Here is a 25,299-nt window from a genome sequence, read left to right as displayed (position 1 = left end):
TTACTTTAGATTTAACTTATGATTCTTTTGTCATCAGCCAATTCTTCCACTGGTATTTGCAAATTGATATGTTTGTTACATTTAAAAAACAGGTAACAAGCAAAAAAAAAAATTCCAGTGATTTGCAAGATTCAAGAAACAATGCTTAACATACATTAGAAATAGTTTACAAAATTTTACAATCATTAGGGGGTTTAAAAAAAAGACAAGGACAAGGCACTTAGTGTGTGCGTAGTCTTTATTCTATATTAAGACAATGAAGCCAGAGAACACCAAAAAAGCCTGCAGGGTGGAAGAGAAGATAGATGCAATATATAGCAAAATAAACTGAAATTCTATTGTACATGTCAGAATGAGCATTATTCTACAGATAATACAGGATTTTATATGCAACGTAAACAATACCCTAAACAAGCATTTACTTGTTAAGAGTATAACAGAATGCATATTACAAAATTGGCGATGTAGCTGGATCTTTCAGAAAAAATGTAGTCAGTTGGTTTTAAATTCATAAACACTAACATTTGGTTATAAACAGCAATAATTACCTTTACATACCTATAGCGAGTAGCTTACATCAAAGCACTTAATATGCCAATAGGCACGCACAAACATCCCCCACAAAAAAAAGTAGATTTTTAAAAAAAATCTCAAAGTGCACAAATCTATGAGGGGTTAAAAACTTGAGCAAATAAAAAGCTTTCAGCTAAGTTGCAAAAATACTGTTCGACAGCACATTTGACGAACCTTAATGCAATATATGACAGTTAGAAGCAATCAGGTGCACTATCAAACATGGCTTTCCACGCCATAGCTCATAGTGCTCACAACGATTATAATGTATTGTATTTTTTAGAAAATTTTTCTTAAAAAATGGTATTCGAGTCTAACAGTACAGATAAAAGCCAAAACTACATGTACACAATTTAGCAACTGTTGCTCAACCCAAATGGACCTTTTCACCATCTTGCTGAAAAAATACATCTTCACTAAGCTTTGGTTCCTTCTATCAAAAGAATGTAATGCTCCATAGTATTTATAGCCTTTTTTTTTAAAAAGAAAAGCTTGCCCATTTGAAAAATAAACTGAGGAATAATTAATGAATCTAGTATTGATAGGTTTAAAACTCTTGTAAAGTGCTTTAGAATAAAAAGTCACTAGTCCACAGCACAAAAACAATGAGTAACAAAACATCTTCTCCTCAGCATCCATCATGAAAAATATTTTTTAAAACAATCAACATAATAGTTCAAAATAATTAGGACAGGTGTTGCAACCGTGATAGCATCTTTCACCAGTATAAAAGGACAACTTTAATGGTCTGAAACAGTGACTAAAGAATATGAAACTTGCTAGCACCAATTGCATAATACTTGTTGGGATTTAAATTAATTAGAACTGAATTCTAATTCCCTAACAAGGTGCCCCTACTGTTAAATTGTGTACTAGTTTAGGAACAGTTATGGAAACTGAACTAAGACTGCCCAAATTCTAAGCTTACAATGTCAATAAACAAAATATTTGCCGTCATTCCAAGCCCAAGAGGAAAATTATGAGGAAATCAAGAGCTTTTCCTTGCACTACAACCTGGATGCAATTTTATCCTTAAAATAAGGAAGGTATTTTTTTTAATGGAAATTAACCAATATAGTTGATCAATATTACCTATTCAAATCCATTTGAATTATTTTGCTTCTGCATCCATGAAGTACAGTTATGAAAATCTAGACAAGCAAAACAGTGATAAAATGGTCTAACATAAACAGTACCTAGCCTGAAACAATTTTGTTTGGTTTCAAAGAACTATCAACTGGAGGCCATAGAAATATTAAATTAATAGAATGCAGTTTTAATTCACAAATTTAAAAAAGTTACAAAATAAAAATTGAGAATTGGTGATGCTAATCTAATTTAGTATGTAGCTGTAGATATACAGTTTCCACATACTGTGCAGGTACAATGTAATGTTAAACCTTTTGTATTCATTGGGATGGCATCCTTGACAAGTCGTTGCTCTGGACAAAACAGCTTGGAGATGCAGGAATATAAAGTGAAAGCACCTCAAAGACGGTAGACTAGAAGGAAGAACTTTAACGCATTACAGAGAACACTCAGCTCAGTACGCAAAGGCAAAATTAGAGCCCATCTCAAATTATGACTGATCAAATTTTTAAAATTTCTTCAACATCCACAAAGATGAGTATTAAACTATAAATCTGGACATATTAAAAGATTTTTGAAAGATCCATTGTCAACTTTTTAATGTTTTTTAAACATCCATATCATTCATAATTTGAATTTGATTAACGCAGGAACCAGATATTTGTGGAAATGGTTCAAGAGTCCAGTAGAGCTGAAATGTAAATATTGTATATTGCCTTTCATTCAAATGAGTTCCAGGTATTTGTTGTTCATTGTTTTCTGGCCTTCCTTCTCAAATTCTGCAACTTGTTTCCACCAGCACCATTTCACAAATGCCTGGGAAATCAATGCCCAATTAATCTAATGCTGATTGCACAAGAAATTCCTGGAAAAGACAATCTGCATTTCTGTGAATAATGCAAAATTTACTTCATTAGTTGGCATTGTCCTACTTCTGCACAATGCTTTGAAAGGGAGCCAATTATTAATAAAAAGCCTGGAGAACAGAAAATTCTGCCAGATTTATAATACCTTGTATATATATAGAACCAATTTGGGGAAAGAAAAACATTGTTAACTTTGATATGCCTTTTGAACTTTTCTTACAGTCCCATTTTACACCTAATGAAACAAATTAAAATATTCAGAAATTGAGAATTTTTTGAACTGGAAAATGGTACAAGCTATGTAGTAATTCAAGCTTCAAGACAAGTCTTGTTATTGGCATATTTGTTCCAAAATATTATTGCTTTTTAAAAAAAATGCCTAACTTGTAAATGAGGTGCAACAAATGCTATTCAGAAGCCTGCATCAAAGAATTGATGCAGTTGAACCATTTCTACAATTCAGAATGCACAATGCCAGAAAAGAATAAAGATGCTTGCCCTTGCAGACATACTAATTATTCCGATAATTTACTGAAATCTCAAATGAAAGCAAAACCAGGTATTAGAGATGAAATATTGAAAGGTTGCCAGACAGTTGATACAAATGTTTAAAGTTTAAATGTGCAACATCTGAACATTTAATAAGACATTAAAACTGACACATTCTACTTGTGTGACAAGAATTAGACCTTTATACTAAACAGTCAGAATTGATTTTTACAAATATGAAGTACGTGTATTTACAAGTTTACTAATTAGCTTAAAATTGAAAGCAGTTGCTGCAGTTTTAACTTTCACGGCACCTGTTAACAATACATCTTAAAATTAATCCAATAACCCCAAGGGGATGTTAGGGTGGTCAAGGGTTTTCCAGGATATGCTTGCACAGCATACAATAGAAAAATATTAACATTATAAAAGCAATTCATGTAAAATGAGATTAATCTTTAAAATATGGAATACAACAAGTGCTTATACTTAGTTTTGATAACTTCACTTAGTTGATCTGGAAACAATTTAAGGCTTCCAATACATATTAAATTGCTTAGCCTTCCAATGCCTTTAGTGCTTGAAACAATTATATAAAAAAAAATCCTGGTTGCACTAAGATTGTTAATCAAAGACCATTAGAAACAATCCAGTTCCACAAACTATCTAATTATTTTCTCTAACAGAAAGTTAACTTGCTAAAAGCTACTCTGTCAAATGAGAAGGTACGCAGCATGGCTTGTTAGTTATCTTAATACAGAAAAAAATAAACTAAATTTGGATAGGAGTAAGCTGCACAGCCAAGGTTACAATAGCTGCCTATGATCACATTGGCACAGAGAGGATCACACTGTAGCTTTATCGAGCAACTATTGAGCTTCTGATCAGTATAGCAGCTACTTAAAAACTTGTGTTGCTTCAAAAACATTAAGAATTCTGGAACTAAAATAGAACACTAAAAGGAAACTTTCAGATGGTGGCATTACTATTTAAAGTGAAAGTGACACTGACCCATTAATGATAATATGTGAATATCAAAACAAAGGCCAAATAGGTAGGAAGCATTCTAGTTTTCAATCATACAATGCCAAGTTAAATGACAAAAATCCCATATTAACTAGATGCTTTTAAAATTACCAAAATGCAATTTTGGCTGGTCTTGGGTCCCAAATTATCTAATGGTTACCAACGTATTAGAAAATAAGTGGCACCATTTTAAAATGCCTCTAACAGTATTATACTAACAGCATGTATTTGAGAAACTTGCACAGCAGCAAGGGTTTTCCTATGTTAGCACTCTCCTATTGAATTTTCGCCCAAGGAATCTCATTTTTCCATTACTTAATCTAGCATAGCACCCAACTGCAATAAAGGTGCTATGGCTTATTTGTTTACCTTCCAACTTTTCTAGGTAGTCAAATCAACTTTCTAATGTACTTTTCATCTACTTTAATGTTCTTGATGTAATTTTCACCCTTAATTTCCAAAATGATTACTCTGAAGAATAAAAATATAGATTTCTGCTCAGACAGCAAAAGCAAACCACCTGTATCCTCTATCTATATTTCTAAACATAATTTAAAGATATCTTCCACTGCATTCTCAGATTTTAATTAAAAGCAGAATTGGGTTTCCTGTACTATTCAGATTTATTACACAACCAAAATCACACTCAGAAAATGCAAGGGATGATACTTTGTTAGTCATGGCCATCAAATATTTCATTAGAAGAGATGCCATGAAGCGGTCATATGCATTCCAGAAACAAATGCTTGAAAGTGATTTCAAAATGGTAAAAAGGGATCAGACATTGGTTATAATATACTTGAGCTGCATTTTGTAACCACCAGGCATATAATCACCATCTTTAATGGCCCAGAGAATTTATTATCGCAAAAATAGAGCAGGCATTTCTGATATCCAAATCAAAATCCTTAAAAGCCTGATCAAATTCATTCAATTTCAACGCCAAAATACATAAAGGTGTTCAATCTCAAATGGCAGTTCCTTAAAATTCAATTTCACCACTACTTCAAAGATTTTATAGTAAATATATAATTTCTGTATCAGTTCTGCAGAGAGCTCCATAATTGCTCTAAATTAATTTTGACCGCACCCCTCAAAGACAACTGCAAAGCTAGAAAATTGCTAACTGTCAACATAATAAATACATGCATGTTAATCTGTATATGGACCTGCAGTATCCACTAAATTACAGACACAAAGTGCCAAAGTACACTAAAAGGAAGTTGCAAAATGGAGTAACCACGTATTGCGACTTAATTCAAGTCTTATTCATTCTGAACAAAATTTTAATAAAGTCCCATACATCCGGGGAAGAGGAGGTGTCAGAAATATCAGTGATATATAAAAAAGATGAGTGCTTATTTAACCTTTGATGGTTCGCGTTCTAACCATCGCACTCGTACTTTTTGTTTATAGTGGTACTCTTTCAGATACTCTTGTAGAGGTGGGGGAAGTGGAAGTGCATCTATTCCATCATATGTTGTACAACAACAAATGGCTGCACGGCAGATGTACTGCAGGCTGAAGGGAAGAGTCCTGGTCAGTGGAACAGTCAGCAAAGGTTCAAAAAACATGCATGAACTAGGATCCTTATAATGTTCCAGGAGGCCAGTTACTGTGGAGGAGTGGAAAACACAGGGATCATGGGCATCAAAACTAAAATTGTGATTCCACTGCTCAATCCTGGCATGCAAGGAGCGGTTATAACGACGGAAGCTCACTGAGAAGAGGTAGTCCTCTTGTGCTGAGTCCCTGAGTAGAAATGTGCCTTCAGGCTTGCCATCAAGGAGGGCCTCAGCTTCATAACGATCCATGACCCCCCAATAACAAGGGTTACTTGTAATCTGAAGCAAATCTGGAACCAGGCAATGAATGTAATCAATTTGTGTGTGAACTTTCCAGGGCCCAGGTCTGGCAGCAAGACCAATATTTTCTCCTGGCATCTGCCGTGTTTTCTGTTTCCGTGCTTGGAGACAAAGAGTAGTAGAATCCTCTTCCAAGTCCCAGTCACCATTTGTCACTCCACGACCGTCACCAGGAAGCTCACTCATTCCAGGTGCTAACTTTGGTCCCAGCTTGTATGTTTGATTAATTTGTGCAGTTGCCTCAAAAGTGTGTATAAGGGCATTGGGAGGAGGATCAACCCCTTCTTCAATACTAAGCCTTCGTCTTTCCCTAAGCCTATCTTCTTCATCTTCTGTAGAAGAAAAAGTAGGATCAAGTGTTTCAAGCCAACAGGTTGACTGTGAGCTCACAGGAGCTGTATGTTGCTTAATAAGATGCCATTTCTGGGCTAGATCTGATCCAGCGGGAAAAGGACATTTTTCAAGCATCAGTTCAGACAGCAAAATTTTTCGCCTACTTGACAACAAGTTCTTTGGCTGTTTAGTATGTGTCCGTAATGGAAAACAGAGTCCTACAGTTTCTTGGAAACGCTGGCGTATAGATGGACGTGTCATACCACGATTAGACAAACTCTCCATGTCATGGATGGAACTTACACCATATCGTCTTTCCCGCCTTTGTAAACCAGATCTTGTTCTACTAAAGCGTTTAACTGTTTCAAATGACATTTGGGTTTTTGTCGAGCAGGAGTGTTTCTTCTTCCCTCCCCAAGGAGCATGACGAGAATAAGAGTCTCTTCGAACAAGGTGAGATTCTGATTCAGCAGCCAAATTATCATTTTCTTTATCCAAATCTGCTTCAACAACCTCTGGGATGTGAGATACACAGTTTCCATTTCTTCTGTCCATGGCCACACATGTGTCTGTAACTAAAGTTGTAACTCCATTTCCATTCATTGAAACTCCTAATTCCTGCTGAGGCAGTTCATCGATATTTGCATTTGTGCTTTTACCAACAGAACAACTTGAACAGTTCAGAACATTTTCATTTGGGCCTCCACCGTCATTAACAAAAAAATTCTGACATCGGTACTTCAAACTGCTCCACATCTTTCCAACTTTATCCATAGGTTAGGTACGTATCTAAAAGGATACAAGAAATAGTATTTAAGGTCAGTGCAGAAATAAAACATTTAATCCAACACGTCTTAAATTTACCAGAAATGAGATCACATTTTGACTATCAAAACAAGTGCATTTAGCAATTATATCTGAATTTTATCATTACATTGCTTTCATTAATCAAAGGAAATGGCAAGCCCCCAAGGAATTCCCTATATGCCAACATAAAGATACAAAGTCTGAGCCAAAATTTTTGTTCAATATCACATTGTTCAGTAGCCAATTATCAAGGAACATAAGAGCACGAGGCCACAAATGGCAGATTCACATTAAAAATGGGAATAATCTGTTTCCAGTTTTTACAAAGCTTGAATGACCAAGATCCTTGGAGGTTCTGACAAACAGCCTTCAACCTGAAATATTAACTCTGCTTTTCCACAGTCTGCATTACCCAAGCATTTCTAGCACAGGGGTCACTAGGCTATGGAAGTGCCAATTTACAAAACATAAAACATAGAATAGTGCAGCACACTAGAGGCCCTTCAGCCCACAATGTTGTGCCGACCCTCAAACTCTGCCTCCCATATAACCCTCCACCTTAAATTCCTCCATATACCTGTCTAGTAGTCTCTTAAACTTCACTAGTGTTATCTGCCTCCACCACTGACTCAGACAGTGCATTCCATGCACCAACCACTCTGAGTGAAAAAACTTCCTCTGATATCCCACTTGAACTTCCCTGCCCTTACCTTAAAGCTATGTCCTCTTGTACTGAGCAGTGGTGCCCTGGGGAAGAGGCACTGGCTGTCCACTCTATCTATTCCTCTTAATATTTTGTACACCTCTATCATGTCTCCTCTCATCCTCTTTCTCTCCAAAGAGTAAAGCCCCAGCTCCCTTAAAAATGCAAATTTATGCAAATTCTCCTAGTTTCTGTTCTCAAGAATAATACTTGAATATCTCCACCAGGAAACTGTAGAGAGCACGCACAGAAAATCTCAATGCCTTCTGCAAATTCTTCAGCTAAAAGTGGATGTTACAAACCCAAAGCCATCTCCTGTTAGTGTACACTTCAGCGGCAATAATTTTGCTGATCAACAGATCAGCTCTCCTTATGGCTCTACCCAAATTGCACTCTAGCAAACATTTGTCATAGTAAAATTTCTAGCAACAATTTCTATCACCTATATTGACTTCTCTAGTCTATATTTTACACTCAGTATTCATTTACCATTTGAGAGAATTTTCTTTTTTATTTCTGACTTACAAAAAATTGATTACAGCTATCAGGAATAGAGCCCTTGCATAAAGTGGGAACCCTGTATATTTGGTTGGTATTTCCTATTTCCAATTTCTTGATTTTTCACTCTTGGAGAGATAACTCAAATGATAGAATTGCATCTGGAATCTGGTCAAAACTAGTCGAAAGGCTAGTGCTCTTTTGAATGTCAATGGATGTTCTGAACTTAATTACAGCTACAAATTGAAGTCTCATTAAAATTCATAATCAAATGAACCAAAGGTGTGCATAGCTAAGAAAACTCTTGAGTAAAAAAAAACTTATTTCAATTAAACTCAATCCATTTTTTAAAAATATTTGGCCTGAATATTAAGGCACAAAATAAATAGAAAAGGCCATATAATCCCTTAAGCTCGTGGCTTACCATGCACCTCAACTATCCACACTCTACATCTTTTGACCATCTTTTCAACCAAAAACATCCCTCAAACTTTTACTGAATGTTTCCAGCCTTCAGAAATGCACAAGAACAAAAATGAGTAAAGCTAGGGGAACAATCTTTCAGCATTTCAAACCCTGTCAACCTTCAATATTTCATTTGGGAGACCCCTCTACATTGGTATCATAGCTATCATAAATTTGCATCCTATGTAGTATCAGTTCCATCTTGGGCACTAACCTCCATTGTATCAAAGAAATCTTTAAGGAGCAGTGCCTCAGAAAGACTGCATCCATTATTAAGGACACCCATTACCGAGAACATGTTTTCTTTTCATTGTTACCAACAGGAGGGAAGTACAGAAGCCTGAAGGCACACACTCAGCGAGCGATGCAGTAACAGCTTCTTCCCCTCTGCCATCCGATTTCTAAATGGACATTGAACCCATGAACACTACTTCACTTTTTTACAACATTCTTTCTGTTTTGCACTATTTTTAATCTATTTAATATACATATATACTTGCTGTAATCAATTTACCAATTTATTTTCCCCATATTATCATATATTGCATGTATGCTGCCGAGAAGTTAACAAATTTCATTACACTCCAGTGAAAATAAACCTGATTCTGATTGCAGAATTACAATCTGTGACTAAAATCACATAGTACTCCAAGAGTGGTCCAAGAACTTGTCAACCTGCATTCAGACCAACTTCTAGCCTATACCCCTTGAATTTCTACTTGTTAACTGCATGTCCCCAGACTTTTATGTATGCAGATTCATTAGTTCAACATTTAAAAGACCTATTCTTCCTAACAAACCATCTTTTCCCACATTAGATTTAGTACATTAGCTGGCGGTCTGTACTTTTCCTTGGAAAAACAGGGTCTATCATTGAGCACATTTACAATGGGTGCAGCCACAAGAAAGCAGCATCCAAAGACTCCCCTTCATCCAGGACATGTTCTCCTTGCTACTGCCACTGGACAGGAGGTATAGATGCCTTGGGTACCGCCAGATTCAGAATAGTTATTACCCTACAGCCATCAAGCTCCTGAACCGGCAAGGACAACTTCACTCAGCTCAACACTGAAATGACTCCACAACCTATAGACTTAATTTCAAGGACTCAGCCACTCATGCTCTCAGTATTATTTACTTTTTATTACTTGCATGATTTGTCTTTGCACATAAGCTATTTGCCAATCTGTTATTTATAGTTATTCATAAAATCTATTGCATCTATTTTCCCATAAAACCAGCAGAAAATGAATCTCAAGGTGACATACGTACTTTGATCTGAAGCTTTCAACCTTTTGGGGGCAGGAAATGGTGTTGTAAGCTTGATGAATGGTATTACAGGTTAATTATATGATTGAAAAGAATTAGGAAATAAGTCCTTTTTTATACACTTTGCTTTGTAATCTTTTCATAAGTCCAATATAGGATTGGACGAGTTAGAAATGAGGGTAGGAAAGTGCTACAAGCTTGATATACAGTAGTTCAGACCAATTACAAGACCAAAAAAGGATTAAGAAAGAAGTCCAAATTTCTGCATCAGCTCAAAAAAATCAGGTAGAAAGGCTGAGAATAAAGGTTGAGCTGTAAAATAAAATGCAGGCAGTTTCAAAGCAAGAAACCCAGACACAATAAAATGAACCTGCTATTTGGGTCAAAGTTGCATAGTTCTATAAACTACATGAAGAACTAAGACAGCCAAAGGCAAAACGTGGAATGAAACTTGATCAATTTTCTGCAAGGCAAACCAAGCCAACTACTTAATTTTACACTGATGTGAACTTAATGCTCAATTCCACTTACTGGAAGACCAATGAAATGCATATTAGGACAAGCTAAGAACATGATAGCCAACTCCATCACAAAAGGAAAGACTTATGCTTGCAGGCTACATTATTATTTAACCACATCATTAGTGCAGGTCAATTAAGTATATGAGACTGGAGCAAGGATTCATTACTACTATTATTGAGTACAAAAGATATGCAGCACACAAACTGAAATGGAGGATCAGAAAAATGCAGACAGCAAGCAGAAAATACTATTGCCAGTTTCAAAATATACAATTATACAAATATAATCCATACACATCTTTCTTTTTCTTCAATGCAAACATTTCAATACATTCTCCTTCAAAATATCAACATTACTTTTCTCCTTAAATAATGCACCCTTTGAGACATGGTTACACCGGACCCAACCCCAAGTCTCAACTTCAGAGGAAATGCAACACCTGTCAAACATTGGCTGGAACATAGTCAAGGAAAACAAATTCGGAATACAGGTACAGTACCTCTTAATGGTAAGGGACAACCTGACCACCATATGTTGCAGTTACGGCCAACACCCCACTTCTGAGTCATGTCATCACTTAAGTCATCTTCCATTTCATTTGGAGACAAGAATGGATCATGTCTGTCAGGTCACAATGTATACTCTCCAAAGGACAAGGGGGAGAAATATAATGAACTTCATCCTCATCCAGAGTGTCACCTGTACAGATGGCTACACTGCTGTGTATAGAACTGAAGTACACAAGCACCAAGTGTCACTATGGGCAGTGGCTCTGAGTAGCTCTACCTTTCTCCATGTCGCAAAGTATGGATTGCACTATTTTTTTTGGTAAGACCCTGACTCACTACCTGTGCTGTGTAGAACAGTTTCTACAAAAATAAAAAGTCTTTAACCAATTGACAGGTAATGGTCAGCCCAGAACATCTTGCAGGCCTTGCAGGAGAGGGACATGGGGGATCCTATGGGATGGGTTTCTCAAGCAGTTTATCCATGTCTAAGTCTGGCAGAATGTTACATTATCCAAGACCCTGCTTGGCTCGCTGTGAGAGGGATCCTTCCTGTAATGGTGGAGTCTTCCTCTAGACCAATGCTGCTCGTGATAGTCATGATGCAAATAAGACAAGTACCCATCTTTTCATGGACAACACATTTGTAAAGATCTGGAAGCTTGTAGATGGTTCTTGTAGAGGTTTCCCCCATGCAGCTGCAACACAAAGACTCTTATTTATAGACTATTCCAGGGATACAACTGCTGCTGGAAGATCAACTCATTAGAGAGATGACTTCAATCTGCCTGAAACTTAGCCTTTAATCACAGTAAAAGTAAGATAAAGGCTACAATCAAGTGTTGCTTAGTGACACATTCAAGATGCAGTATGTGATTTGAGATGCACTGATGATAGTGCAAACAACACTAAATAAGGACCACAGTTGAGTATTCTACTGCTGTAAAATTTTGTCTCTTTCACCTCAACTTTGCATTTGAAGTGTCAACTTGTGCAGCTGAATAACACCAAGCTTTTCTTTTACTCCAGAGAAACACATTATAAAAGCTTAAGGATTATCACTGATTCAAAGTTAGATTTTTCAGTGACTTTCACAAAATAAAAGAGATAATAACACATAGCAATGAGAAACACAAATTTTGTAAAGCTTTCCAGCAATTTCACATTACTAACCAATGGCAAGCAAATTCAGACAGGAAGCCAAATAGGACATTCAAATGGAAAAGAGCCAAAAGAGGACAAAGTGCATCCTTTCTGATTGGAATGATATTCCTGTAGGCTAACGCAAATGGAGAGGGACAAGGATCTAGCTTTTCAAATACAAAAGTTATTAAATGCCACAGGAGCCTTTCACCCAGTACATGGCAAGTATCTGGAATGCACTGTGGGAGGGAGTGGCAGAAGCAGAGCCATTAACTGCACTTGTGGTACACAAGGCAAGCAAGTAAATTGATGGCAATTGAAGCCTACAGACCAAGTGTGAGAAGTTGGGATTAATATAGATAGGCACTCATGTATCGGTGTGGACATGGTGAGCCAAATGCAACATTTCTATGTAGTATGCACATGACTCAAAGAAATTAACAAAATGTGACAGATATCAAAGTTGTCAAAACCATAGCGTCTTCTATGGTTTTGAAGAGTCAGGTTCAGCTCCCATCTGTGCGCTTCAACAGCATTCACGTCCAAAGCTCCCAGAAGCAAGGTTGCATTCTAATATAACAAACAATCTGTTGGCGGAAGTCATAAGGTCAAGCAGCATCTGTGGGTGAGGGGAAAAGTGGGGGAAATCACTGAGAAGCTAACTTGCTTCCTTATCCATTACTCCCAGAAATCCCCAAACCTAAAACTGCTTGTAGGCCAATCCACAAAGCTAACAGACTTACACTTCATAGCTCCACTATTGCACAAAATATCAATGAGATTAGGATTAGTTGACATCCAGCACAAGTATTTTAGAGTTGAAAATCAAGTGTGGTTAAATCTCACATGATCCACTGGAGTACAGCCAGCATTAGAACACAGAAAAGGAAAACCTATAGCACAATACAGGGCCTTCTGCCCACAACGCTGTGCCAAACATGTACTTACTTTAGAAATTACGTAGGGTTACCCACAGCCCTCTATTTCTCTAAGCTTCATGTACCTATCCAGGAGTCTGTTAGAAGACCCTAAACAGAAAAAGGGCAAATAGTGAATCTACACGTATTTGCCTTGGCCAACAGCTCATGGAGAATCACAGGTGTTGTCAACTATACATATGGCCTCCTGTTCAACCAGACTCAGCACATGCCAGGGTGAATGCTCAAACATCCTGAGCTGAAAAGCCAGGTGCACCTTGCTGTGGCACCCTATCTTGCAACAGCCATTGTTAGTAAATGTAGCACAATCCTACAGATTACATACATTATTGCAACTGTATTAGAGAAGCTAAATATATTGGTAATAATTAGACAGTACCTTTAGGGTTCTTCAGTGCTATCAAGAAAAAAATGATAGCTTGCAATAAAGGAGATTAAAATTGGAAATCAAGCAGCCAGAATTAGACTGCCAACATCCCAAAGTTGGAAAGGATTTGAGAAATAGTGGGGAAAGACCAAGAAGGCACTTGAAAACAAAAGTAAGACTGATTTTAGGAATGTACTTCACTATAACACTGGGACAGATAAAAGAACTGCACAAATTAGGAAGCAGTATTTAAGTTTAAAGTGCAGAATGAGGGGCTAGTAAAAAAATGTTATAATAATTGAAGATGACATAACCATGGAGAACTGCAGCTGTACTTAGAATAAGTGTGGAATTGATCAAATGTTATAGAAGTAGATGGTCTAAGAGACAATTGGGGAAGGAATGCAGCGTAAAATGTGGCCTTTTATCTGAGGAACACCATGGTGAATCTAATTTGCCCACCTCCAAAGCACATAATGTGTCATCAGTACCCTGCCAAGCAAATTCAAATCTTGCCTGCTCTATACAAATTGCATTACTTTCCAAATTGTAACTGCCTGCCAAATGTGTTTACTTTGGTCCCACAACAATTTGCTGTATCACACTACTTCCTCATTTATTCGTCCAATGTGGATGACCTCATTTTCCCATATAATGATCAATGTGTTAACTTCTTAACCACGTAGTTAGCCGATTTTATCCCTCTGCAGACCCTGCAAAAACGCCAAGAATAGTTTAATCAGCAAATAGGGCTGGTGTACATTTGATCCCTAGCTAATCCGAAAATGACTCCGTTATCCCTGCACAATTTTCTGCTAATTAGTCAATCCCCTATCCATGTCACTATTTTATACTCAACACCATGCATGCTCATCTTGTGCAACAACCAAATGTTTTATTAAATTCCTTCTGAAAATCCAGGTATACTATAATAATGTATTCATCCATAGTATATCCTTCAAAGAACTTTCAGAAATACGTCATACAATTCCCCTTTCAAAAAACCACAATGTCTCTGCTGAACTGTCTTATGATGCAAGTGCTCTACTGCATTACCACTTTACTGATGGATCAAAGACAAACTCTATTAGGAAATAATTTATATTTCCTTGGTTATACCATTTAAAACTTCTATGTCTTTTTACCATTAAAAATTAAAGACCAAACACAGGCCCAGACTGAAATTCATGTTTATTTCACCCACTAAAATCTGCAATTTTTTGTCCTATCAATCTGCAGTGTCAAACTGGTTCTGTGTTAGTCATCCATGTGGTTATTAGTCAATAGTTGAGACTGAGAAAGGATCATTGTGGGATATATCCTTCAGTCTTATCACAAACAAACTACCTAACCCAGATCAATTTGGGCAGCATAGTGGCACAGCTGATAAAACTGCTGCATCAGAGTGCTGAAAGACGCTGGTTCAATAAGCCTGACTTCAGCTGCTGTCTATATGGTGTTTGCATGTTATCCCCATGACCACATGCATTTCCTCTGGTTGCTCCAGTTTCTTTCCACATCTCAAAGACATCTACTGGTAGGTTAAATGAAAACTACGAATTGTTCTTGGCATGTAAATGAGAGAGGTTGGAGTTGGTGAGTACGTGGTAAGAATTTTTTTTTTATAAAACTGCTAAATTCTGAGTGATTACAGGTGGGCTTAGGCTCAGTGGACTGAAGGGCATGTTTCTGTATTGTATTGATATATTAAAATTTGGTTCCCTGTGCATTAATAAGATTGCATCATTATGGAATGCTTCCTGGAACATGACTTCAATCATTTAAAATTTGCTATTATGGCTAAAACCTCAAGTCAATTAGGCTCATTGGTTAAGAATGCAGGATTTAAAAGTCCACACTAGCTTTTTATAACCTGTTCAACAGCCAGTTTAACTTATGGCTTCCAGTACAAGACATGCCAGTTCTCTTAAGTAAGTGTTCGAAAAATAGGGAAAAAAGAAACAAACCTTGATTGCATTGAAAACACTAGCTTTTCTTGAAAATCCTAAAGCACGAAACAGATCCTAGGAACAGTCTTACTGCTATTATTTTTCCAAAATAAATGAACCAATATTTAAATAAAATCAAGTAGCCAAATTATTTAATTTAATTCACAATTAGGTTAAAAATGATCAAATAATGTTTCCTGCACTGCTCGTGCTGACAATGTATTTATAAAACAATCTAAATTTGATTGCTGATTCACAGCTTTAAATTATAGCAGAAATCAGAATAACCAGCATTTAAAAAAAGGTGGTTCAATACCTCAAAGAATGATTCAATGTCTTTATACCTCTTTCCTAAAAAAATTAATTTCAATTACGCACATCACGTTAACTTGAAAAGTCATAGAACTGTAAGATTTAACAGAATTATGAAAAGAACATACCCAAAGTTCATTTACTAGGTAATTCCAGAGTGTTGCAGCAGGAGAAATTCATAGTAGAGCTCATGAAAGATGCTATATACTTAAGTTAGAAACATAGAACATACAGCACAATACAGGCCCTTCAGCCCACAAAGCTGTGCCAAACATGTCCCTACCTTAAAACTACCTAGGCTTTATTCACAGCCCTCTATTTTTCTAAGTTCCATGTAGCCATCCAGGAGTCTCTTAAAAGACCCTATCGTTTCCGCCTCCAACACTGCTGCCGGCAGGCCATTCCATACACTCACTACAGGTAGTCCCCAAGTTACGAACGTCCGACTTACAGACAACTCGTACTTACGAACCGAGGAAGGAGAACGTTGTCTGCCATTTTAAGTCCGATCGTGACGACGTCCGCGATTTTAAGTCGTTGCCGTTGACACTGAGTATTTAACTTTGTATTTGGCTTAAATTTTTCTCAGTATGATTCACCCTGACCCCGCCCGCCCTCCCCCATTCTGGTCGGCTGGTGGCGCAGTGAGATCAGTGCCGGGGCTGGAGAACAGAGTTTCCCGAGTTCGATCCAGTGATAAGACTGTTCCCGTGCTGGGTTGATGTTGACCCAATGACTCCCGTACCATCTGTGTTGCGTTGATTTCGAGCTTGCAACTCGATCTCAAAAAAAAAAAACCACTACCACCTCCAGTTTAAATTCCCATGTGGAGTATTGTGGATGATCAAATACCCAAACCCAGCACAGCCCCCACTTGTCCCATTTAGCCTGTCTCAATGTGGTGGTCCTTAGGACCCATCGCCCGCAGTGTTTCTATTCCATTGATGGGAAGTGATCGTGATTGAAAATAAAGTGGAAACAATAAAGCATTTGGAAAGAGGTGAAATGTCATTGGTCATTGGAAAAGTGTTAGGCTACAGTCGGCCAACGATCGAAACAATTTTAAAGGATAACGGATAAAGTGAGAAGAATGGAGCATGTGAAAAGCGCTGAAATACATATGTTTCTTAAGTGTTTTATATGCACAGAAAGGTAAAATATATACCATATACTAAGACAAACGTTTGACTAACTGACGCTAAATAATACCGGATGTACCTGTTTCGACTTCCGTACAAATCCAACTTAAAGACGGACTCAGGAACGGAACTCGTATGTAACCCGGGGACTGCCTGTACTCTCTGCGTGAAGAAAAACCTAACCCTGACATCTCCTCTGTACCTACTTCCAACCACCTTAAAACTATGCCCTCTCATGCCAGCCATTTCAGCCCTGGGGAAAAGCCTCTGACTATCCACACGATCAATGCCTCTCATCATCTTGTACATCTCTATCAGGTCACCTCTCATCATCTGTCACTCCAAGGAGAAAAGGCCGAGTTCACTCAACCTATTCTCATAAGGCATGCTCCCCAATCCAGGCAATATCCTTGTAAATCTCCTCTGCACCCTTTCTATGGCTTCCACATCCTTCCTGTAGTGAGGCAACCAGAATTGAGCACAGTACTCCAAGTAGGATCTGACCAGGGTCCAACACGTTGCAACGTTACCTCTCGTCTCTTAAACTCAATCTCATAATTGATGAGGGCTAATGCACCATACATCTTTTTAACCACAGAGTCAACCTGCGTAGCAGTTTTGAGTATCCTATGGACTCGGACCCCAAAATCCCTCTGATCATCCACACTGCCAGTCTTACCATTAATGCTATATTCTGCCATCATATTTGACCTACCAAAATGAACCACCTCACACTTTGCTGGGTTGAACTCCATCTGCCGCTTCTCAGCCCAATTTTACATCCTATCAATGTCCCACAGTAACCTCTGACAGCCCTCCACACTATCCACAACACCTCCAACCTTTGTGTCATCAGCAAATTTACTAACCCATCCCTCCACTTCCTCATCCGAGTCATTTATAAAAATCACGAAGAGTAAGGGTCCCAAAACAGATCCCTGAGGCACACCACTGGTTACTGGCCTCCATGCAGAATATGACCCGACTATAACCACTCTTTGCCTTCTGTGAGTAAGCCAGTTGTGGATGCACAAAGCAATATCCTCTTGGATCCCATGCCTCCTTACATTCTCAACAAGCTTTGCATGGGGTACCTTATCAAATGCCTTACTAAAATCCATATACACTAGATCTACTGCTCTACCTTCATCAATGTGTGTAGTCACATCCTCAAAAAATTTAAATCAGGTTCATAAGGCATGACCTGCTTTTGACAAAGCTATGCTGACTATTCCTAATCATATTATGCCTCTCTATATGTTCATACATCCTGCCCCTCAGGATCTTCTCCATCAGCTCATCAACCACTGAAGTACGACTCAATGGCCTTTAATTCCCTGGGCTATTCCTACTTCTTTCTTGAATAAGACAACAATATCTGCAACCCTCCAATCCTCCATAACCTCTCCTGTCCTAATTGATGATGCAAAGATCATTGCCAGAGGCTCAGCAATCTCCTGCCTCACTTCCCACAGTAGCCTGGGGTACATCCCATCCGGTCCTGGTGACTTACCCAACTTGATGCTTTCCAAAATCTCCAGCACATCCTCTTCCTTAATATCTATATGCTCAAGCTTTTCAGTCCACTGCAAGTTATCCCTACAATCGCCAAGATCCTTTTCCATAGTGAATACTGAAGTAAAGTACTCATTAAATACCTCCGCTATTTCCTCCAGTTCCATGCGCACTTTTCCACTGTCACACTTGATTGGTCCTATTCTTTCACATCTTATCCTCTTACTCTTCACATACTTGTGGAATGCCCTGGGGTTTTCCTTAATTCTGTCCGCCAAGGCCTTCTCATGGCCCCTTCTGGCTCTAATTTCATTCTTAAACTCCTCCTTGCTTGCCTTATAATCTTCTAGATTCCTATCATTACCTAGTTTTTTGAACCTCTCGCAAGTTCTTCTTTTCTTGACTAGATTTACAACAGCCTCTGTACACCACGGATCTTGTACCCTTCCATCCTTCCCATGTCTCATTGGAACGTACCTACTCAGAACCCCACATAAATATCCCCTGAGCATTTGCCACATTTCTTCTGTACATTTCTCTGAGAACATCTGTTTCCAATTTATGCTTCCAAGTTCCTGCCTGATAGCCTCATATTTCCACTTACTTCAATTAAACATTTCCCTAACTTGTCTGTTCCTATCCCTCTCCAATGCTATGGTAAAGGAGATACAATTGTGATAGTTATCTCCAAAATGCTCTCCACTGAGAGACCTGACACCTGACCAGGTTCATTTCCCAATACCAGATCAAGTACACCCTCTCCTCTTGTAGGCTTATCTACATATTGTGTCAACAAACCTTCCAGAACACACCTAACAAACTCTACCCCATCTAAACCCCTCACTCGAGGGAGATGCCAACCAATATTTGGGAAATTAAAATCTCCCACAACAACCCTGTTATTACTCCTTTCCAGAATCTGCCTCCCTATCTGCTCGTCAATGTCCCCATTACTACTGGGTGGTCTATAAAGAACACCCAGTCGAGTTATTGACCCCTTCCTATTCCTAACTTCCACCCACAGAGACTCCATGGATAACCCCTCTATGACTTCCTCCTTTTCTGTAGCCGTGACACTATCTCTGATCAACAGTGCCATGCCTCTACCTCTTTTGCCCCGATCCCTATCCTTTCTGGAACATCTAAAGCCTGGCACTTGAAGTAGTCATTCCTGCGCCTGCACCATCCAAGTCTCTATAATGACCACAACTTCATAGCTCCAAGAGCTGATCTACGCTCTAGGCTCATCTGCTTTATTCATAATACTCATCGCATTAAAACAGACATGTCCCAAACCTTCCATCTGAGCGCGTCCCTTCTCCATCACCCGCCTATCCTCCCTTTCGCATGGACTCCAAGCTTTCGCTATTTGTGAGCCAGCCTCCCTTTCCTGTCACTTCAGTTCGGTTCCGACCCCCCAGCAATTCTAGTTTAAACTCTACCTGATAGCCTTAGCAAAACTCCCCGCCAGTATGTTGCCCCTCACCCCCCCCCCCCCCCCCCCCCCCCCCGGGACTCAAGTGTAACCCATCCTTTTTGTACAGGTCACAACCGCCCCAGAACAGGTCCCAATGGTCCAGAAATCTGAATCCCTGCACCCTGCTCCGATCACACAGCCATGCATTTATCTTCCACCTCATTCTATTCCTATACTCACTGTCACATGGCAAAGGCAGTAATCCCAAGATTACTAACCTTGAGGTCCTGCTTCTCAACTCCCGTAGCCTGTTTTCAGGACCTCCTCCCTTTTCCTACCTATGTCATTGGTACCAATATATACCACGACCTCTTCAAGATATTGTGGACACGATCAGAAACACCCCAGACCCTGGCACCTGGGATGCAAACTATCATCCACGTTTCTTTCCTGCATCCACGGAATCGCCTATCTGACCCCCTAACTCAAGAGTCCCCTATCACTGCTGACATCCTCTTCCTTTCCCCACCCTTCTGAGCCACAGGGCCAGAGTCTGTGCCAGAGGTGTAAGCTCTGTTGCTCTCCCCCCCCCCCCCACCCCAACAGTACTCAAGCAGGAATACTTATTGTTAAGGAGGACAGCTACTGGGGTACTCTCTAGCACCTGCTTCTTGCCCTTCCCTCTTTAAAATGTTACCCACTTCTGTTTCCTGTGGTCCCGGGTTGATTACCTGCCTATAGCTTCTAGCGCTTCCTCACTCTCCCTGACCAGATGACGGTCATCAAGCTGCAGCTCCAGTTCCCTAATGCAGTCTTTAAGGAGCTGCAGCTTGACACACCTGGTGCAGATGTGGTCTTCCAGGAGGCTGGGGTTCTCCAGGACCTCCCACGTCTGACATTGAGCATGGAAAACCAGCCTCACACACATACTTTGTCTTTATTTTAAACATATAACCTACTTGGCCGACCCCTTATCACCTAAGCCCCGTTGAGCCAAAGCCTTTCTACTCTGATGCCCACTCTGTAAATATATCTTCTTTTTAAACTCTTCTCACTGTTCTCACTGGTCGACCCCCCACGTGCTTGCACAGTCATGCCCCGTTCAACCAGCCGAATAACCCTGAAATTTAACCTGATCTTTTAAAACTCAAGTCACAGCTGCTCAACTGAATTACAGATTCTTTTCTAAAGATAAAATTAGTAACGCAGGATGTTGCTAGAATTTTGAAAATTATATTCTACAGGCAGTCCCCAGGTTATGAACGAGTTCCGTTCCTGAGTCCATCTTTAAGTCGGATTTGTATGCAAGTCAGAACAAAAACATCTGGTATTATTATTATGCTGTGTTCCACTCCATTGCTTAGTAATAACTGCAGCTTTCATATCGGCAGGGCCTTTCACATGCTCCATTATTCTCACTTTATCCTTTAAAATTGTTCTGATCATTGACCGACTGCAGCCTAATGCTTTTCCAATGACCGATGACGTTTCACCTCTTTACAAATGCTTTATTTCCACTTTATTTTCAATCATGATCACTTCCCTTCAACGGAATAGAAACATAGTGGGCAGCGGGTCCCAAGCTTTGCTGGCTCCTGAGCTCCGCTGGGTCCTAAGGACCACTGCACTGAATTCCCCGGGTCCTAAAATCCACCGCATTGAGACAGGTTAAATGGGACAAGTGGGGGCTGCACTGGGTTGGGTATTTGATCCTCCTCAATACTCCGTGTGGGAATTTAAACTGGAGGTGGCCGTGTTTTTTTTTTAAAAATGAGGTTGAGTTGAGAGCTCGACGCCAACCCGCCATGCTCAGGATCCTCCATTCTCGAGCCCAGCACTGATCTCATTGTGACACCAGCCAACCGGGGGGGGGGGGGGGGGGGGGGAAGGGGGTTAGAGTGAATCTTGCCAAGAAAAATTTAAGCCAAATTTTAAGTTACACACTCACAGTGTCAACAGCAACAACTTAAAATGGTGGAAGGCAACACAATCCAACTTGAAATGGCGGACAGCATTTTCCTTCCTCAGATCAAAGTACAAGTTGTTCGTAAGTCAGACATTCGTAACTCGAGGACTACCTGTATACAGTAATTTTATCAGATTATATTGTTCTACGATTAACTACAAGACCTTCCAATAAGATTCATCATCTGATATTACAAGTCAGAAGCTTAATATACTTTTGAATAACAGACCTGAAGAGTATATCCATTCCATGTGTAAAAGAACTGAAATTTTGTCCCACTCTGGATTTGATTTGAATGTTATATTTACAATACTGGCATACATTTACCCAATGCTGAATTCCTTAAGAAATTATTTCTTTAATATTCAAAATAATAAGAGTGAAGTTTAATTATATCCAACAGATTATATAGCAATACTCCCTTTTTTAAAAAAATGTTCTTTCCTTTTGTGGCCATCCTTTGGTCTGCATAATTCATATGCAGACACCTCAAAATTATGTAATTCAAACTTGGTCTCTTTCTCATGAACATTAGAATCAGGCAGAATTGGCTAGGTGTAAATGTGCCTACTGTAACATAACTGCAATATAAAATTGCCTCAAATTCTGAATCAATGGAAAAGGATACTTAAACATACCCACCAAAATTATGGAAGTCTAGTAGTGTTTTATCTAATTTGATACAGGTTCTGAATATTCCCCTTTCTCAGTTTCTCTCAAAACACCATTTTAAGAAAAACTTGGTCGAATATAAAGATCAATTGCCTCAACTAAAGTCAATGGAATGCCAATTTAATTATCATGCTATCACAAAAAGACATTTACAATTTACTTTTCCTTCTCTTATTTGCTCCAAGTTCAATAATCTCAATTTTCAGATATTATTCTGCAACCAAGCTTGATTTTACATTGTTTCAAATGATCAAATTCAATTCTGTAACAATTCTTCATTGAAGTAATTTATTCTGTCCTCTACCATCTTGGATTAACATGATGAAGTGAAAGTATATTTTCTGGAAAAGAACAAGTTATTTCCTAAAACCCTTGCACTGTCACAATTAACAATTTTATATTTATCTGTATGCAGAGCAATATAGAGGAATATCAACATTCTTCTGTTCTGAATTTAGAAAAGTTAGATAATAGGAATAGATGGCCTTCTGATGAATAGGAAAAAAATGTGACCTTTTATAGGTCAATGGATAAAGGATTAAGTGGATTATTATCATTGCTTCTATGTTATGGTTTCATGAATCATTAAAATACTAGTTTAGAGATAATTACAGTCGGCCCTCCTTATCCACGAGGGATTGGTTCTGGGACCCCTTGCGGATACCAAAATTCGCGGATACTCAAGTCCCTTATTCAACCTGTCTCAATGTGGTAGATCTTAGGACCCAGCGGAACCCCAGACCTTATTTAACCTGTCTCAGTGAGGTGGGCATTAGAACCCAGCGGCAGAGATCTGAATCTGCAGTATTTCTGTTCACGAAAATAATCATGATTGTGATTGAAAATAAAGTGGAAATAATAAAGCAATCGGAAAGAGGTGAAATGCCATCGGTCATTGGAAAAGCTTTACGCTACAGTTGGTAAACGATAGGAGCAATTTTAATGGATAAAGTGAGAAAGGCTGTGCCCCAATGAAAGCTACAATTCTTACTAAGCAAAGCAGTGGTTTAGTTATTGGGTTTTTGATCCTCACATCAACACGGCATGATGGAGAGCACACTTGATAGCGGTCTGTCACTGGATCGAACTCGGGAAGAAGTTCCCGAGCCTGGTGCTGAAACATACGTTCTTAAGTGCTTTATATGCATAGAAAAGGTAAAGTATATACTATCCACTAAAACAAACGTTTGACTGACACTAAATAATGCCAGATGTACCTGTTCCAACTTACTGAGTAAGAGAACTTCCGATTTTTTTCGATCCCGATCCACAATAACCCACACACATCCTGCCGGATACTTTAAATCATCTCTAGATTACTTATTATACCTAATACAATGTAAATGCTATGTAAAATAGTTGTTACACTGCATTGTTTAGGGAATAATGACAATAAAAAAGCCTGTACATGCTCGAACAACAAGTGCTGGAAGAGCACTTACAGGTTTTCGCGATTCGCGGTTGGTTGAATTCACGCAAGCAGAATTCATGGATAAGGAGGGCTGACTGTATTAAAAAATATTTGCACATTTACCACGCCAAATAAAAAATATAAAATGCTGGAAATAGTGAATCAGGCTTACATCTATGGGAGGAGACTGTTCATCAGTGCTGGAGAACAGAAGCTGCAGGGATAGTGGGGGTGCATGAAAATATGTCTCTATGACAAAGCCGTGGTGACCATGGGCAGAAGCTATAAACAAAAGATAGGCAAAAAAGTGTACCAAAAAGATGTAAAATACAGAGCAGAAAGATTCACCTTGGCTAGGCACATCCTCCACTTCCAGAAATAAAGGTTACGAAAAAAGCTGTGCCAACTTCACAGATGAACAACAGGCATAGAAAGAAAACAAGCCACCTGAAAATATAGAATCAATGAGTCCAGAAGGCTGCAATATGCCCAGAAGGAAAATGAGGTTCTGTTTCAGGAGTGTGTGTTGGGTCTCACTTTGACTGTGCAGAAAGCTACAGATAGGTCAGAGTGAGAGTAGGATGAAGAATTAGAGGCAAGCACCAGGAAGAACAGAGCTACTCCTGTGGACCAAACACAGTACTTTGCATTTTTTTTTTCCACAATGCAGAAGAGATCCATATTGTGAATACCAAATACAGTATGTTAGATTGGAAGTGCGAGTGAAAGGCCTGTAGTTGCAAAGGAAAGTGCTGTAAGGAGGTTGCTTTGTGGCAACAGCAGAGAATCACGAAGAGAAATGTTCTTGCAAAATTCTGAAAGGGGAGAAGGAAAAACGTGACTGGTGATGAAATTTTTCTTGAAGGCGGCAGAAAGCAACCTGTTGAATGACCTGCTGATCAGATGTGTTGGGGTAACTCTGAAGTTATGAAACAATGCGAATATAGCAATAACCAGTGTTCAGGCCTTTATTTTGAAATAAACTCTGCCAACTTTTATTCTGATGCTGCAGCTTGAAATCAAGTTGAACCACATGAAGAGGGTAGCCATTTTGCTTTGGAGTTTTCCAATCAAATTGAAGCAAATTTACACAATCCTGTGTTGTATTCCTTTTGTTTATGGCATCAAAATCATCAATTAATGTTTGGTTTAGTTCATACAGGAGAACACTATCCAAGCTATATTTTGTATTAATATTAAGTAACTTTACTCCCAATTATTGGTACAGTGATTGACCAGTCTTGATAAGGAATGCTTGCATATTAATCTTCTCACATACTTTTAAAACAAGGCTTACTCATTTTGTGCATAATTTTGTGTATTTCACATGCAAGACTAGCTTCATACATTCCCAATTTCTTATGCATGTGACTTAATTGTCATTTGTTTGCTGCACTAAGTATTTACAGTATTTTTCTGGTTAGTTCCCAGTTTTACTCATATGTAAAAAGCAAGCTGC

The 25,299-nt window shown here is 38.7% G+C and overlaps 1 protein-coding gene across 1 annotated transcript in view; it reads right to left on the bottom strand.

Annotated features, from left to right (window-relative positions):
* Nucleotides 1-226: 226 nt before the first annotated feature.
* The window catches only part of socs5a (suppressor of cytokine signaling 5a), a 60,421-nt gene continuing 35,348 nt past the window's right edge, over nt 227-25,299 (bottom strand). Inside the window, exon 2 of the mRNA XM_059985748.1 lies at nt 227-7,030. Within this exon, the coding sequence (XP_059841731.1) occupies nt 5,402-7,015 (1,614 nt within the window). The 5' untranslated portion in view covers nt 7,016-7,030 and the 3' untranslated portion in view covers nt 227-5,401. The remainder of the gene's footprint in view (nt 7,031-25,299) is intronic.

This window comes from Hypanus sabinus, chromosome 12 (genome assembly GCF_030144855.1).
Source record: "Hypanus sabinus isolate sHypSab1 chromosome 12, sHypSab1.hap1, whole genome shotgun sequence".
Classification (NCBI taxonomy): Eukaryota; Metazoa; Chordata; class Chondrichthyes; order Myliobatiformes; family Dasyatidae; genus Hypanus; species Hypanus sabinus.
The sequence above is the reverse complement of the archived record's forward strand: the minus strand, read 5'-3'. Positions and strand labels throughout refer to the sequence as shown.